The sequence below is a fragment of the Schistocerca serialis genome, chromosome 4 (genome assembly GCF_023864345.2).
Source record: "Schistocerca serialis cubense isolate TAMUIC-IGC-003099 chromosome 4, iqSchSeri2.2, whole genome shotgun sequence".
Lineage (NCBI taxonomy): Eukaryota > Metazoa > Arthropoda > Insecta > Orthoptera > Acrididae > Schistocerca > Schistocerca serialis.
In genome coordinates this window covers 81,564,705-81,579,903 of record NC_064641.1, presented here as the reverse complement: position 1 = coordinate 81,579,903, position 15,199 = coordinate 81,564,705, and the positions used below count along the sequence as shown (strand labels likewise).

The 15,199-nt window shown below is 56.6% G+C and overlaps 1 protein-coding gene across 1 annotated transcript; it reads right to left on the bottom strand.

Moving 5' to 3' along the window:
- Positions 1–4,818: 4,818 nt before the first annotated feature.
- Positions 4,819–6,171, bottom strand: LOC126474255 (spidroin-1-like). The gene has a single exon (XM_050101720.1). The coding sequence runs from the start codon at positions 6,169–6,171 to the stop codon at positions 4,819–4,821; it is 1,353 nt and encodes a 450-aa protein (XP_049957677.1).
- Between the last annotated feature and the right edge of the window lie 9,028 nt (positions 6,172–15,199).

The window sequence follows — 15,199 nt, the reverse complement described above, 5'->3', positions numbered from 1 at the left end:
ACTCTGAACCATTTTATGGTGAACTACAGCAACATTTTCTGGTGTGCAGGCATGTTTCAGAATGCTTTTTGACTTGTTCAAAACAGATCCTGTCTGATGCCATTTTTGGACTAAGCATTGCTTGGCACTCTTTGCTGGCACTTTGACACCATTAAACTTCTCAGCAAACAATTGACCACACTATTCCCATAACTTTATTGTCACGTAACTTTCCATAATGACCACCTGCTGCTCCTCTGTGAACACCATCATCCCCTTTGCACTGCTCCACTCACACTGACACAGCCTGCACTAAGGTCTGAACTGGTGTGGATTGTGTGGCGGGCATGCACCTGGTGTGCATGTCATGTGGTGTGGTTATATGCATAAATTCCGCCCAAATATATTCACTCGTCTGGACCACTTTTATTTGCCCCACTCATTATTTGCTTCAGTTTATGAGCCACAAAAATCTATTTAATTAAATCCTCTAAAGAATATATATTATTAAGTATTTATGCAGCACAACCAGCGTTAAACAAAGATTCTTTGTGTCTTACTTAGGTGTAAGTCTGAATTCAGTCACATAGTCCATTCAAAAAAAAAAGGATAAATTGTCCCACAGCATACAGTTCTGCAATTCTTAGTGTTTAGCCATGGGTTATCTTTCACAGCTGGCTGTAAAGATGAAAGGCACTACTGATTTTCCCCAAACCAAGTAATGAAAATTTTCATTCACATATACGCCAAGAAATTTCCAGTTGCCTGGAATTTATGTATATTATTTACGTTAGTGTGTTGGAAACTGCATGTTTTAAATGCCAGTATCTGAGATATATTTCATGTCCTTACCATTGAAGTATTTAGTTATTTCTATTACCCCATAAGTGTTCTGAAGATTCCACTTCTTTATATTCTTTGCAATAGTTTAAGGCTAAGGTGTCATAGGCGTAATTTGTCATGCTTGAGTTATGGAGGTGTGCCTTGTTAGGAAACGAAAAATGCTAAACACTGAGTCCTAAGGTCTTGTGTTTCTTTTTCATACTTTCTTCCTCCATTCTTTCTTCTCTCTTCTTCGAATCTACCACCCTTTCTGCTATTAACTTCAAAAGTTTCTTTCAATTTTCCTATTTAATTTGTACCACTACAGTTGTTCCTTTCTCTTAACCTTCTTGCAGTGTACCTCCTATTTGTTTTCTTTCACTATTTTCTTATTCCAGTCTCTTACAACAAACTCTCCCTTAATTTCCTACCCTTCTTCTCAGTCTGTCTACATCCTCTGCTCAGCCTCCTGCACCCCAGACTCGTGCCTTCTGCTCCACATTCTTTGCCCAAGACTCCTGCCCTCTGATCCACTTCCGTGCTCTGTGCTCCATCACCAATGTGCCATCTGTTCCATCTCCAACATGCCCTCTCCTCTTCCTCCTCCTCCTCCTCACACCCTCTGCTTCTTCCCCCACAACGCGCCCTCTGCGTCCCCCCACAACACGCCCTCTGCGTCCCCCGGCCCCCCACAACACGCCCTCTGCGTCCCCCGGCCCCCCACAACACACCCTCTGCGTCCCCCCACAACACGCCCTCTGCGCCCCCCCCCACAACACGCCCTCTGCGTCCCCCCCACAACACGCCCTCTGCGTCCCCCCCACAACACGCCCTCTGCGTCCCCCCCACAACACGCCCTCTGCGTCCCCCCACAACACGCCCTCTGCGTCCCCCCACAACACGCCCTCTGCGTCCCCCCACAACACGCCCTCTGCGTCTCCCCACAACACGCCCTCTGTGTCTCCCCACAACACGCCCTCTGCGTCCCCCCACAACACGCCCTCTGTGTCTCCCCACAACACGCCCTCTGCGTCCCCCCACAACACGCCCTCTGCGTCTCCCCACAACACGCCCTCTGCGTCCCCCCACAACACGCCGTCTGCGTCCCCCCACAACATGCCGTCTGCGTCCCCCCACAACACGTCCTCTGTGTCCCCCCACAACACGCCCTCTGCTTCCTCCCAAAACACTCCCTCCACTGCCTGTCCGCACCTCCGCCGCTCCTCCGCGCCTTCGCCGCCCCTCCACACCTCTGCCGTGCCTCTGTCCCGTTCACTGCCAGGATCCGGCATCTCCCCACTACCTTGCAACTCCGAGGGGGGGGGGAGGGGGGAGGCGGCAAGTTAGGATTCGGGTCTCACACTTATGAGTCTTACAACTGCACCTTCTCCATGTGCGAGCTGGAATCAGCACTGGCTGAGATTCATGGTACAGTACCTCGTCATGACCACATCTGGTACTGCATGCTTTGTCAGTTGCCAGCAGCATCAAAGAAAATCCTCCTTCAGTATTTTAATTTGATATGGCAGATTAGACAGTTTCCCCATGTGTGGAGAGAACAGTATTGATACCTCAGCACAAACCAGAAAAAAACTGCACATGTCCCAGTAGTTACAGGAATTTCACCCTAATGAGCTGTGTAGGGAAGAATGTAGAGTGATTGGTTAACCATTGTCTGGTCTGTTTGCTAGAGACCAAGCAACTATTTAATTGCTACTAGTGTGGATTCTGGAGAGTTCAGTCCACTGTCAACAATCTGACCCTGTGTCAAGACTATACTGTCTGCCGTCTTAAGGTGACTGCAGCAAATGAGGTTGCTTCAAGTGCTAAATTCCTTGTGTGTTCCGATTCTTTGAGTGACCTCCACTCTGTAACACTTGTACCCAGAAGATAAAGTAGTCCTGAATATCCAGGATGCCCGCCTCCAACCACAATGCCTGGGGAAGCAGGTGTCTTTCTGCTTGATACCAGGGCAAATGGGTATTGTGAGAAACAGGAAGATGCATGTAGTAGCCAAAGAGGCATGTAGCAGTCCTCAGTTATTTCAGTGACTGATAATAAGCTGCATCTATTAAAGCAAGGAGGACAGGATGAGGTCCTCCTTTGCTTAGGCAACAGCCATATGATGCTTGGCCTCCAATGAGAAGGCCCTCCAGTGTGTAGTGCTTGTGGCATACAGATCACTTTGCACCACATTTTGAGAGACTGTATTTAGTTTCAGACTGGGAGGAGCAGCACATTTGCCAGCAGATCTACCCACTGTTTTTACTGCCATTGAAATGAATGGTTTTGTGAAAAGTCCATCTTGCTTCCAAATATTTTAGGGAGATATGCTTAAAGTTGTAACAGTATGACTGGCTCATCCATGATTTTTGTAAGTGGTCAGCCCTGTCACATTTACCTGTGCCATTGTTTTACCTCTTCTGTCCTTTCTATCACTATTTCTCGTTTGTTTTACAGCATGTGATATGGAGTGATTGTGTGGGTCAATGCAAGAGTGTGAGCAAGAAAATATTTTTAGCCCTTTCACCCACATTAATTTCTTGTAAGGGTCCTGCTACCCTAGCCCACAAATCACCCAGAAAAACAGGCTGACTACCACCATAGCCTGTCCTCCCCCACACTGCCCTTTACTGATCCACCACCCATAACCCCTCCACCACCCCTTAACCCTCCACCACCCCTCAACCCACCACTACCCCTTAACCCTCCACCACCCCTTAACCCACCACTACCCCTTAACCCACCACTACCCCTTAACCCTTGACCGCCCCTTAACAATCCACTGCCCCTTAACCCTCCACTGCCGCCTAACCCCCCACCGTCCCGTAAACCCCCACTGCCCCTTAACCCCCCTGCCGCCCCTTAATTACCCCACCGCCCCTTAACCCCCTGCCGCCCCTTAACCCCCTGCTGCCGCTTCATCTCCACACCGCCCCTTAACCCCCTGCCGCCCCTTCTCCCCCCCGTTCCTTAACCCCCTGCCGCCCCTTATCCCCTGCTGTTCCTCAACCCCCCCCCCCACACCTTAACCCCCTACCGCCACTTAACCCCACCACTTCCCCTTAATCCCCAAAAGCCCCTACACCCCCACTGCCCCTTAACCTCCCCACCACCCCTTAACCTCCCCACCACCCCTTAACTTCCTCACTGCCCTTAACCTCCCCACCACCCCTTAACCTCCCCACCACCCCTTAACCTCCCCACCACCCCTTAACCTCCCCACCACCCCTTAACCACCCCACTGCCCTTAACCCCCCAACACCCCTTAACCCTCCCCACTGCTCTTAACCTCCTCACTGCTCTTAACCTCCCCACTGCTCTTAACCTCCCCACTGCTCTTAACCTCCCCACTGCTCTTAACCTCCCCACTGCTCTTAACCTCCCCACTGCTCTTAACCTCCCCACTGCTCTTAACCTCCCCACTGCTCTTAACCTCCCCACCGCCCCTTAACCTCCCCACCGCCCCTTAACCTCCCCACCGCCCCTTAACCTCCCCACCGCCCCTTAACCTCCCCACCGCCCCTTAACCTCCCCACCGCCCCTTAACCTCCCCACCGCCCCTTAACCTCCCCACCGCCTCTTAAACCATCCCTCTCCTGCAACCTGCCTCAGCCTCCTTCCCTCTCCTGCAACCTGCCTCGGCCTCCTTCCCTCTCCTGCAATCTGCCTCGGCCTCCTTCCCTCTCCTGACCCCTGCCTCGGCCTCCTTCCCTCTCCTGACCCCTGCCTCGGCCTCCTACCCTCTCCTGACCCCTGCCTCGGCCTCCTTCCCACTCCTGACCCCTGCCTCGGCCTCCTTCCCTCTCCTGCCCCCTGCCTCAGCCTCCTTCCCTCTCCTGCCCCCTGCCTCGGCCCTCCTCCCCCTCCTGCCCCCTGCCTCGGCTCTCCTCCCCCTCCTGCCCCCTGCCTCGGCCCTCCTCCCCCTCCTGCCCCCTGCCTCGGCCCTCCTCCCCCTCCTGCCCCCTGCCTCGGCCCTCCTCCCTATCCTCCCTCTCCTGCCCCCTGCCTCGGCCCTCATCCCTCTCTGGCCCTCCTTCCACGGCCCCATCCCTCTCCTGCCCTCCTTCCACGGCCCCATCCCTCTCCTGCCCCCTGCGGTGGCCCCCATCCCTCTCCTGCCCCCTGCGGTGGCCCCCATCCCTTTCTCGGCCCCCCTCCCTCTCCTGCCCCCTGCTCGGCCCTCCTCCCTCTCCTGCTTGGCTCTCCTCCCTCTCCTGCCCGGCCCTCCTCCCTCTCCTGCCCGGCCCTCCTCCCTCTCCTGCCCGGCCCTCCTCCCTCTCCTGCCCGGCCCTCCTCCCTCTCCTGCCCGGCCCTCCTCCCTCTCCTGCCCGGCCCTCCTCCCTCTCCTGCCCGGCCCTCCTCCCTCTCCTGCCCGGCCCTCCTCCCTCTCCTGCCCGGCCCTCCTCCCTCTCCTGCCCGGCCCTCCTCCCTCTCCTGCCCGGCACTCCTCCCTCTCCTGCCCGGCCCTCCTCCCTCTCCTGCCCGGCCCTCCTCCCTCTCCTGCCCGGCCCTCCTCCCTCTGCTGCCCGGCCCTCCTCCCTCTGCTGCCCGGCCCTCCTCCCTCTGCTGCCCGGCCCTGCTCCCTCTGCTGCCCGGCCCTGCTCCCTCTGCTGCCCGGCCCTGCTCCCTCTGCTGCCCGCCCTCCTCCCTCTGCTGCCCGCCCTCCTCCCTCTGCTGCCCGGCCCTGCTCCCTCTGCTGCCCGGCCCTCCTCCCTCTGCTGCCCGGCCCTCCTCCCTCTGCTGCCCGGCCCTCCTCCCTCTGCTGCCCGGCCCTCCTCCCTCTGCTGCCCGGCCCTCCTCCCTCTGCTGCCCGGCCCTCCTCCCTCTCCTGCCCGGCCCTCCTCCCTCTCCTGCCCGGCCCTCCTCACTCTCCTGCCCGGCCCTCCTCACTCTCCTGCCCGGCCCTCCTCCCTCTCCTGCCCCCTGCCCTCCTCCCTCTCCTGCCGCCTGCCTCGGCCCTCCGCCCTCTCCTGCCGCCTGCCTCGGCCCTCCGCCCTCTCCTGCCGCCTGCCTCGGCCCTCCCCCCTCTCCTGCCGCCTGCCTCGGCCCTCCCCCCTCTCCTGCCGCCTGCCTCGGCCCTCCCCCCTCTCCTGCCGCCTGCCTCGGCCCTCCCCCCTCCTGCCGCCTGCCTCGGCCCTCCCCCCTTCCTGCCGCCTGCCTCGGCCCTCCCCCCTCACCGGCCGCCTGCCTCGGCCCTCCCCCCTCACCGGCCGCCTGCCTCGGCCCTCCCCCCTCACCGGCCGCCTGCCTCGGCCCTCCCCCCTCACCGGCCGCCTGCCCCGTACCTCGCCCCTCACCGGCCGCCTGCCCCGGACCTCGCCCCTCACCGGCCGCCTGCCCCGGACATCCCCCCTCGTACCCCCCCATCCCATGTTGCTCACCCTCCTCGTACCCCTCCCCCCCCCATGTTGCTCTCCCCCCTCGTACACCTCCTCCCCACGTTGCTCTCCCCCCTCGTACCCCTCGCTCCCACGTTGCCCTCCCCCCCTGTGCCCCTCGCTCCCACGTTGCCCCCCCCCCTGTACCCCTCGCTCCCACGTTGCTCTCCCCCCCCTGTACCCCTCGCTCCCACGTTGCCCTCCCCCCTTTACCCCTCGCTCCCACGTTGCCCTCCCCCCTGTACCCCTCGCGCCCACGTTGCCCTCCCCCCCTTGTACCCCTCGCGCCCACGTTCCCCCCCCCCCCCTGTACCCCTCGCTCCCACGTTGCCCCCTCCCCCCCCTGTACCCCTCGCTCGCACGTTGCCCTCCCCCCACTGTACCCCTCGCGCCCACGTTGCCTTCCCCCCCCCCCCCCTTGCCCCTCGCTCCCACGTTGCCCTCCGCCCCCACGTTGCCCTCCCCCCCTGTACCCCTGCCTCCCACGTTGCCCTCCCCCCTCGTACCCCTGCCTCCCACGTTGCCATCCCCCCTCGTACCCTTCCCTCCCACGTTGCCATCCCCCCTCGTACCCTTTCCTCCCACATTGCCATCCCCCCTCGTACCCTTCCCTCCCACGTTGCTCTTCCCCCTCGCACCCATCCCTCCCACGTTGCTCTCCCCCCTCGGTTACCTCCCTCCCACGTTGATCTCCGCCCTCGTTCCCGTCGCCCCTGTTACTCCCTCACCCCCTCGTCGCCCCTGTTACTCCCTCACCCCCTCGTCGCCCCTGTTACTCCCTCACCCCCTCGTCGCCCCTGTTACTCCCTCCTCCTCCTCCTCCTCCTTCTTCTCTTCCTCCTCTTCCTCTTCCTCCTTGTGTCGCCAGTTACTCCCTCCTCCTCCTCCTCCTCCTCTTCCTCCTCTTCCTCCTTGTTTCGCCTGTTACTCCCTCATCCCCCTCATTGCCCCTGTTACTCCCTCCTACCCCTCGTTGCTCCTGTTACTCCCTCGTCCCCATCGTTGCTCCTGTTACTCCCTCCTCCCCCTCATTGCCCCTATTCATCCGTCCATCCTGGTTTAACCTCCTATGCTCAATCCTCTTCCACCTTGGTGTCCCTTCCCCTAATTGCTCCTGCCCCTCTCGTTCCCCGCCTGCCCCTCTCGTCCCCCGCCTGCCCCTCTCGTCCCCCTCCTGCCCCCCTCCTGCCCCTCTCGTCCCCCTCCTGCCCCTCTCGTCCCCCTCCTGCCCCTCTCGTCCCCCTCCTGCCCCTCTCGTCCCCCTCCTGCCCCTCTCGTCCCCCTCCTGCCCCTCTCGTCCCCCTCCTGCCCCTCTCGTCCCCCTCCTGCCCCTCTCGTCCCCCTCCTGCCCCTCTCGTCCCCCTCCTGCCCCTCTCGTCCCCCTCCTGCCCCTCTCGTCCCCCTCCTGCCCCTCTCGTCCCCCTCCTGCCCCTCTCGTCCCCCTCCTGCCCCTCTCGTCCCCCTCCTGCCCCTCTCGTCCCCCTCCTGCCCCTCTCGTCCCCCTCCTGCCCCTCCCGTCCCCCTCCTGCCCCTCCCGTCCTCCTCCTGCCCCTCTCGTCCCCCTCCTGCCCCTCCCGTCCCCCTCCTGCCCATCCCGTCCCCCTCCTGCCCATCCCGTCCCCCTCCTGACCCCCCCTCACCCCCTCTTGCCCCTCTAGTCCACCTCCTGACCCCCCCCCCCCTCGTCCGCCTCCCGCCGCCCCCGTGGTGGTTGCTGCCAGCGTTAGTTGAGATTATACATGAACATCATACATCAAGTGACCTGCCATGCACGAATGTCACCTATAATGAGGTGGTAGTTGGCAGTGGATTTGGAAATACTAGCAGCAAGTGACAGATATCAAATCTCAAGTAATTTTAATCAGACTATAAGAGATATTTTGCAGCAAAAGCAAACATATTACAATTCGAAGTGTACCTCACAATTGGTCAGAAGAATTTATCATAAACAGTACCTCTTCTTTGAATATGCCCTTTAACCACTTCTGTCACTTTATACTGAATTAGTTATCACTCTCATTTGTCTTCATTTGAAATATCCTCTTACAAGGTAATGACAATATTGTGAAAAGGATAGATTGCTACTCACCTTATAGAAGAGCTGTCGAGTCACAGACAGGCTCAACAAAGGCCTACTATACATCAAAGCTATGGGCCAAAAGCAAGTCACAGTTGTTCTAGTTGTTGGTTGGTTGGTTGGGGAAGGAGACCAGACAGTGTGGTCATCGGTCTCATCGGATTAGGGAAGGAAGTCGGCCGTGCCCTTTCAGAGGAACCATCCTGGCATTTGCCTGGAATGATTTAGGGAAATCATGGAAAACCTAAATCAGGATGGGCGGACGCGGGACTGAACCGTCGTCCTCCCGAATGCGAGTCCAGTGTCTAACCACTGCGCCACCTCGCTCGGTTGTTCTAGTTGTGCTTCTGTGTGTGTGTGTGTGTGTGTGTTCTCTCCTTTAGATAAATAGCTTTTAGGAAAAGATTTAGAGTATATCAGTCTTTTTGTGCCTATCTGCAACTCAACATCTCCAAAAATTCCTATATGTGATGAATCAGATTTCTTGCCAGGCCATACCTCCAAAGAAGTCTTTCCATGAATAATTTTCTCAGATGGTCTATTAATTATCTGAGCCGCTTTTGTTGTTACCTCTGTCCAGAGTAGCTTACATACAGCTTCTAATAACATACACTTCGCTTTTTCTACTAGTGTTCTTTTCATGTGGTCTACGAGCTCATTTTGCTGAGGAAACTATGGAGTTGTCGTCCATTGGTGAATACTATTTCTGTTCAAAAAATTTTCAAAATGTTTGTTGCAGTACTCTTTACCATTGTCTGAGCAAATGATCTTTGTTTTCTTTTCTAGTTTTTTCGTATTCTGTTTTTGTAAGTCTTGAAAGCTCCCAAAACAGAGAGTTTTCTTTTAGGAAACACACAAAAACACACACACACACACACACACACACACACACACACACACACAGACAGAGTTGTGGACGATCATCCATGAAAGTAATGAAGTATACATACCTCCTGGTGATACTGTTTTCGTAGGACCATGGTTGTGAAGCTCGCGAACCAGCAACACTGAATGGCAGTCTGGCTTTCTTCGCTTCAAGGCACGTTGTGCATAGAATAGGTTCCTTACTACCAGCAGTAGAAAAACTTACATCTTGGGTACAATCTGCTATTTTATTTACATTACTAAAATTCACTTGTCCCATGTGCCGATGCCTGAGGGCAACGGAATTTAAATTATGTGGACAAGTTAAATTACCATTTATTTCCCTTAGTGTGTTCAAAAAATGAAAATAATTTATCATTGCCATTGAACACACAAACGATCCCTCCCTGTAGTATATATGGCAGTCATTGTGCCTAAAATGCACATATCATCTGTGTTTCATTGTAGCACTAACTGACAAAGGATTAGCAGCAACTTTCAATAATATACTACAGCTGTTATCTGAATTCTTGTTTTCCTCACAATTCAGTATCAAATTAACATTTCCAATATTATCCAGGAAGCAGGATCTTGCTGGCAGTGGTTACAGTAGGTGTTGGTAGGCTTCGTACTTCATACACCAGTCACATCAAGTACTCATGTGCATTAAGGCCCTTGAATCCACATAACCATATGTCCGGCTTCATTGAATGTGTAGAAGATGTAAAAGCTGCAATGGAAGTTTTATTGTCTCCTGATACACTTGTCTGTTTCTTTGTTACGTGGCACTGTCTAGCGGTGATGTATATGTTCAAATGAGGCACCTTAGGCCCTTATTGCCTTTTGCTGTGTTTTGCTTGTGCACTTGTTTTCCTTGAACATCATTTTTTCCTGTGAAGTATGCGATATTCTCCTAGCCTATCACTTCTTGTTTTCTTCTTATTTTCTTGTAAAAACTTCGTTTTTTAAGATCTGCACTGATTTTTATTCCTGAGCTTTGAGTCCTCATTATCATCAGTTTTATGTTGCAGGCAAACCTGTCAGCCTTATGATATTGCACTGCTTGTGTTATTCTGATGATGATGCACTGCAGTGACCACAGCTGTTACTAAACACATCAAATGACTTCGCAGTTGCGAATAATAACTGCCATTAGCTGTAGACATATGGTTGATGACATATGGAAGTTTGGGTCTGCCTGTGAGTGCACGGGTAGTCAAATGGTAAGGCAACTGCTCGTGATAAATGGGAAGTCGGGGTTCAAGTCCTGGTCTGGCACAAATTTTCATTTGTAGTCATTCCATTCAACAGCTGTTGGTAGTCATTATTTTCAGTTGTGGATTCATTTGATCTGACAGCATTAGTTTTTTGAGCACTGTCAACACTTTTCAAAGTATTGATAATAAGATCCCTGAGTTACGCCATTCGTCTGGTAACACGTTGCCTGCCGCTGTGCTGACAGAATCGAAGTGGACCCTCCTGCAACCTTTCTCAAATGATTTTCAGAAATTAATTGGTGAAAAAAATTGATTCTCATGTTACTTACACACCTTCCTTATATGTCAGCTTCACGGTGAAGGTTGCATCACCCTCCACCCTGGGCCCTTGCCACCCACACATTTTCGCGGAATCTCTTCTGCTTCCTATCTCTCTCTGCCATGCACAATCTCTCCTACTGGTTATCCCTCTCTCCCTGTCTGGCCATCTCTCCCTCTTGGCCACCCCTCTCCCTCCCCAGCCACCCTGTCCTCTCCCTCCCTGGCCACCCTGTCCTCTCCCTGGCCACCCTGCCCACCCTGTCCTCTTCCTGGCCACCCTGCCCACTTCCTGGCCACCCTGCCCATCCTGTCCTCTTCCTGGCCACCCTGCCCTCTTTCTCCCTGGCTACCCTGTCCTCTCCCTGACCACCCTGCCCTCACCCTGGCCACCCTGCCCTCTTCCTCCCTGGCTACACTGTCCTCTCCCTGGCCACCCTGCCCTCTTCCTCCCTGGCTACCCTGTCCTCTCCCTGGCCACCCTGCCCTCTTCCTCCCTGGCTACCCTGTCCTCTCCCTGGCCACCCTGCCCTCTTCCTCCCTGGCTACCCTGTCCTCTCCCTGGCACCCTGCCCTCTTCCTCCCTGGCTACCCTGCCCTCTCCCTGGCCACCCTGCCCTCTCCCTGGCCACCCTGCCCTCTCCCTCCCTGGCCACCCTGCCCTCTCCCTGGCCACCCTGCCCTCTCCCTCCCTGGCCACCCTGCCCTCTCCCTCCCTGGCCACCCTGCCCTCTCCCTCCCTGGCCACCCAACCCTCTTCCTCCCTGGCTACCCTGTCCTCTCCCTCCCTGGCCACCCTGCCCTCTCCCTCCCTGGCCACCCTGACCTCTTCCTCCCTGGCCACCCTGCCCTCTCCCTCCCTGGCCACCCTGCCCTCTCCCTCCCTGGCCACCCTCCCTCCTGCTGCCCTATCATCTTAACTCAGCCCTCTCTCCCTGGCCAACCCACCTTAAAGCAGCCCTCTCTCCCTTGCCAACCCATCTTAAATCAGCCCTCTCTCCCTTACCAACCCACCTTAACTCAGCTCTCTCTCCCTTGCCAACCCACCTTAAGTCAGCTGCCACTCCCCCTGCCACCCCACTGTAACTCATGTGCTTCTCCCCCTGCCACCCCACTGTAACTCATGTGCCTCTCCCCCTGCCACCCCACCTTAGTAACACAGCTGCTTCTCACCCTGTCACCCCACCTTAATAACACAGCTGCTTCTCACCCTGTCACCCCACCTTAACACAGCTGCCTTTCCCCTCGTTGCCGCTCTCCCCCCGTCACCACTCTCCCCCCCTTTCCTACCACTCCCCTCCACCATACCCGTTTATCCCTACTGCTTCTCACCCCTACTCTTCTGTTTACCCTTCTCTCAGCCCTTCCCTACTTGTCACTCCCTTTCTCCCTCCCACTCCCTTTCACATTCCCACATTTTCTCCCTAACTCCCTTTTTCCCATCCTCTCTCAATGCACCTATCTCCATTTCTCCCTTTGTCTTCCTTTCATCCTCCCTCTTCCTTTCACCATCCCTTTTTCTTTCACCTTCGCTCTCCTTTTCTCTCTCCTCCCTAACTCTCACCCTCTCCTTTTCCATCCCTCTCTTTCTCACTCTTTCCAGTCCCCCCGTCAGTATCTGTCTCTCTCTCTCTCTCTCTCTCTCTCTCTCTCTCTCTCTCTCTCTCTCTCTCTCTCTCTCTCTCTCCAGTCCCTGATCTTTTTCTTTCTCTTTCCAGTCCCCTTTCTCTCTCCAGTCTCTCTCTTTCTCTCTATTTCCAGTTCCCTTTCTGTCTCCAGTCTCTCTCTTTCTCTCTCTTTCCAGTCCCCTTTCTGTCTCCAGTCTCCCTCTTTCTCTCTCCAGTCTCCCTCTTTCTCTCTCTTTCCAGTCCCCTTTCTCTCTCTCTCTTTCCAGTCCCCTTTCTCTCTCCAGTCTCTCTCTTTCTCTTACCAGTCCCCCCCTCTGCCTCTCTCTTTCTGTCCCCAGTCCCCCACCTATCTCTCTTTCTCTCGCCAGTCCCCCCCTCTCTCTCTTTCTCTCCCCAGTCCCCCATCCGTCTCTCCATTCCTCTCTCCCAAGTCCCCCCTTCTGTCTCTCCATTCCTCTCTCCCAAGTCCCCCCTTTGTCTCTCCATTCCTCTCTCCCCAGTCCCCCCCCTCTGTCTCTCCATTCCTCTCTCCCCAGTCCCCCCCTCTGTCTCTCCATTCCTCTCTCCCCAGTCCCCCCCTCTGTCTCTCCGTTCCTCTCTCCCCAGTCCCCCCTCTGTCTCTCCGTTCCTCTCTCCCCAGTCCCCCCTCTGTCTCTCCATTCCACACTCCCCAGTCCCCCCCTCTGCCTCCTTTCCTCTCTCCCCAGTCCCACCTCTGTCTCTCGTTTCCTCTCTCCCCAGTCCCCCCTCTGTCTCTCGTTTCCTCTCTCCCCAGTCCCCCCTCTGTCTCTCGTTTCCTCTCTCCCCAGTCCCCCCTCTGTCTCTCGTTTCCTCTCTCCCCAGTCCCCCCTCTGTCTCTCGTTTCCTCTCTCCCCAGTCCCCCCTCTGTCTCTCCTTTCCTCTCTCCCCAGTCCCCCTCTCTGTCTCTCCTTTACTCTCTCCCCAGTCCCCCTCTCTGTCTCTCCTTTCCTCTCTCCCCAGTCCCCCTCTCTGTCACTCTTTTTCTTTCTCCCCAGTCCACATCTCTATCACTCCTCTTCTCTCTCCCCAGTCCCCCTCTCTGTCACTACTCTTCTCTCTTCCCAGTCCCCCTCTCTGTCACTCCTCTTCTCTCTTCCCAGTCCCCCTCTCTGTCTCTCCTTTTCTCTCACCCCAGTCCCCCTCTCTGTCTCTCCTATTCTCTCTCACCAGTCCCCCCCCTCTGTGTCTCTCTATCTCTCACCGTTCCCCCCCTCTATCTCTCCTTTCCTCTCTCCCCAGTCCCCCCTCTGTCTCTCTCTTTCTCTCCCCAGTCCCCCCCTTCTCTCTCTTTCTCTCCCCAGTCCCCACTCCGTCTCTCCTTTCCTCTCTCACCAGTCCCCCCCTCTGTCTCTCCATTCCTCTCTCCCCAATCCCCCCTCTGTCTCTCCATTCCTCTGTCCCCAGTCCCCCCTCTGCCTCTCCTTTCCCCTCTCCCCAGTCACCCCTCTGCCTCTTCTTTCCCCTCTCCCCAGTCACCCCGCTGTCTCTCGTTTCCTCTCTCCCCAGTCCTACCTCTGTCTCTCCTTTCCTCTCTCCCCAGTCCTACCTCTGTCTCTCGTTTCCTCTCTCCCCAGTCCCCCCTCTGTCTCTCGTTTCCTCTCTCCCCAGTCCTACCTCTGTCTCTCGTTTCCTCTCTCCCCAGTCCTACCTCTGTCTCTCGTTTCCTCTCTCCCCAGTCCCCCCTCTGTCTCTCGTTTCCTCTCTCCCCAGTCCCCCCCCTGTCTCTCGTTTCCTCTTTCCCCAGTCCCCCCTCTGTCTCTCGTTTCCTCTTTCCCCAGTCCCCCCTCTGTCTCTCGATTCCTCTCTCCCCAGTCCCCCCTCTGTCTCTCGTTTCCTCTCTCCCCAGTCCCCCCTCTGTCTCTCCATTCCTCTCTCCCCAGTCCCCCCCTCTGTCTCTCCATTCCTCTCTCCCCAGTCCCCCCTCTGTCTCTCCATTCCACACTCCCCAGTCCCCCCCTCTGCCTCCTTTCCTCTCTCCCCAGTCCCACCTCTGTCTCTCGTTTCCTCTCTCCCCAGTCCCCCCTCTGTCTCTCGTTTCCTCTCTCCCCAGTCCCCCCTCTGTCTCTCGTTTCCTCTCTCCCCAGTCCCCCCTCTGTCTCTCGTTTCCTCTCTCCCCAGTCCTACCTCTGTCTCTCCTTTCCTCTCTCCCCAGTCCTACCTCTGTCTCTCGTTTCCTCTCTCCCCAGTCCCCCCTCTGTCTCTCGTTTCCTCTCTCCCCAGTCCTACCTCTGTCTCTCGTTTCCTCTCTCCCCAGTCCTACCTCTGTCTCTCGTTTCCTCTCTCCCCAGTCCCCCCTCTGTCTCTCGTTTCCTCTCTCCCCAGTCCCCCCCCCCTGTCTCTCGTTTCCTCTTTCCCCAGTCCCCCCTCTGTCTCTCGTTTCCTCTTTCCCCAGTCCCCCCTCTGTCTCTCGATTCCTCTCTCCCCAGTCCCCCCTCTGTCTCTCGTTTCCTCTCTCCCCAGTCCCCCCTCTGTCTCTCGTTTCCTCTCTCCCCAGTCCCCCCCTCTCTCTCCCCAGTCCCCCCTCTGTCTCTCCATTCCTCTCTCCCCTGTCCCCCCCTCTGTCTCTCCATTCCTCTCTCCCCAGTCCCCCCCTCTGTCTCTCGTTTCCTGTCTCCCCAGTCCCCCCTCTGTCTCTCGTTTCCTCTCTCCCCAGTCTCCCCCTCTCTCTCCCCAGTCCCCCCTCTGTCTCTCCATTCCTCTCTCCCCTGTCCCCCCCTCTGTCTCTCCATTCCTCTCTCCCCAGTCCCCCCCTCTGTCTCTCCATTCCTCTCTCCCAAGTCCCCCCCCTCTGTCTCTCCATTCCTCTCTGCCCAGTCCCCCCCTCTGTCTCTCCTTTCCTCTCTCCCCAGTCCCACCTCTGTCTCTCGTTTCCTCTGTCCCCAGCCCCCCCTC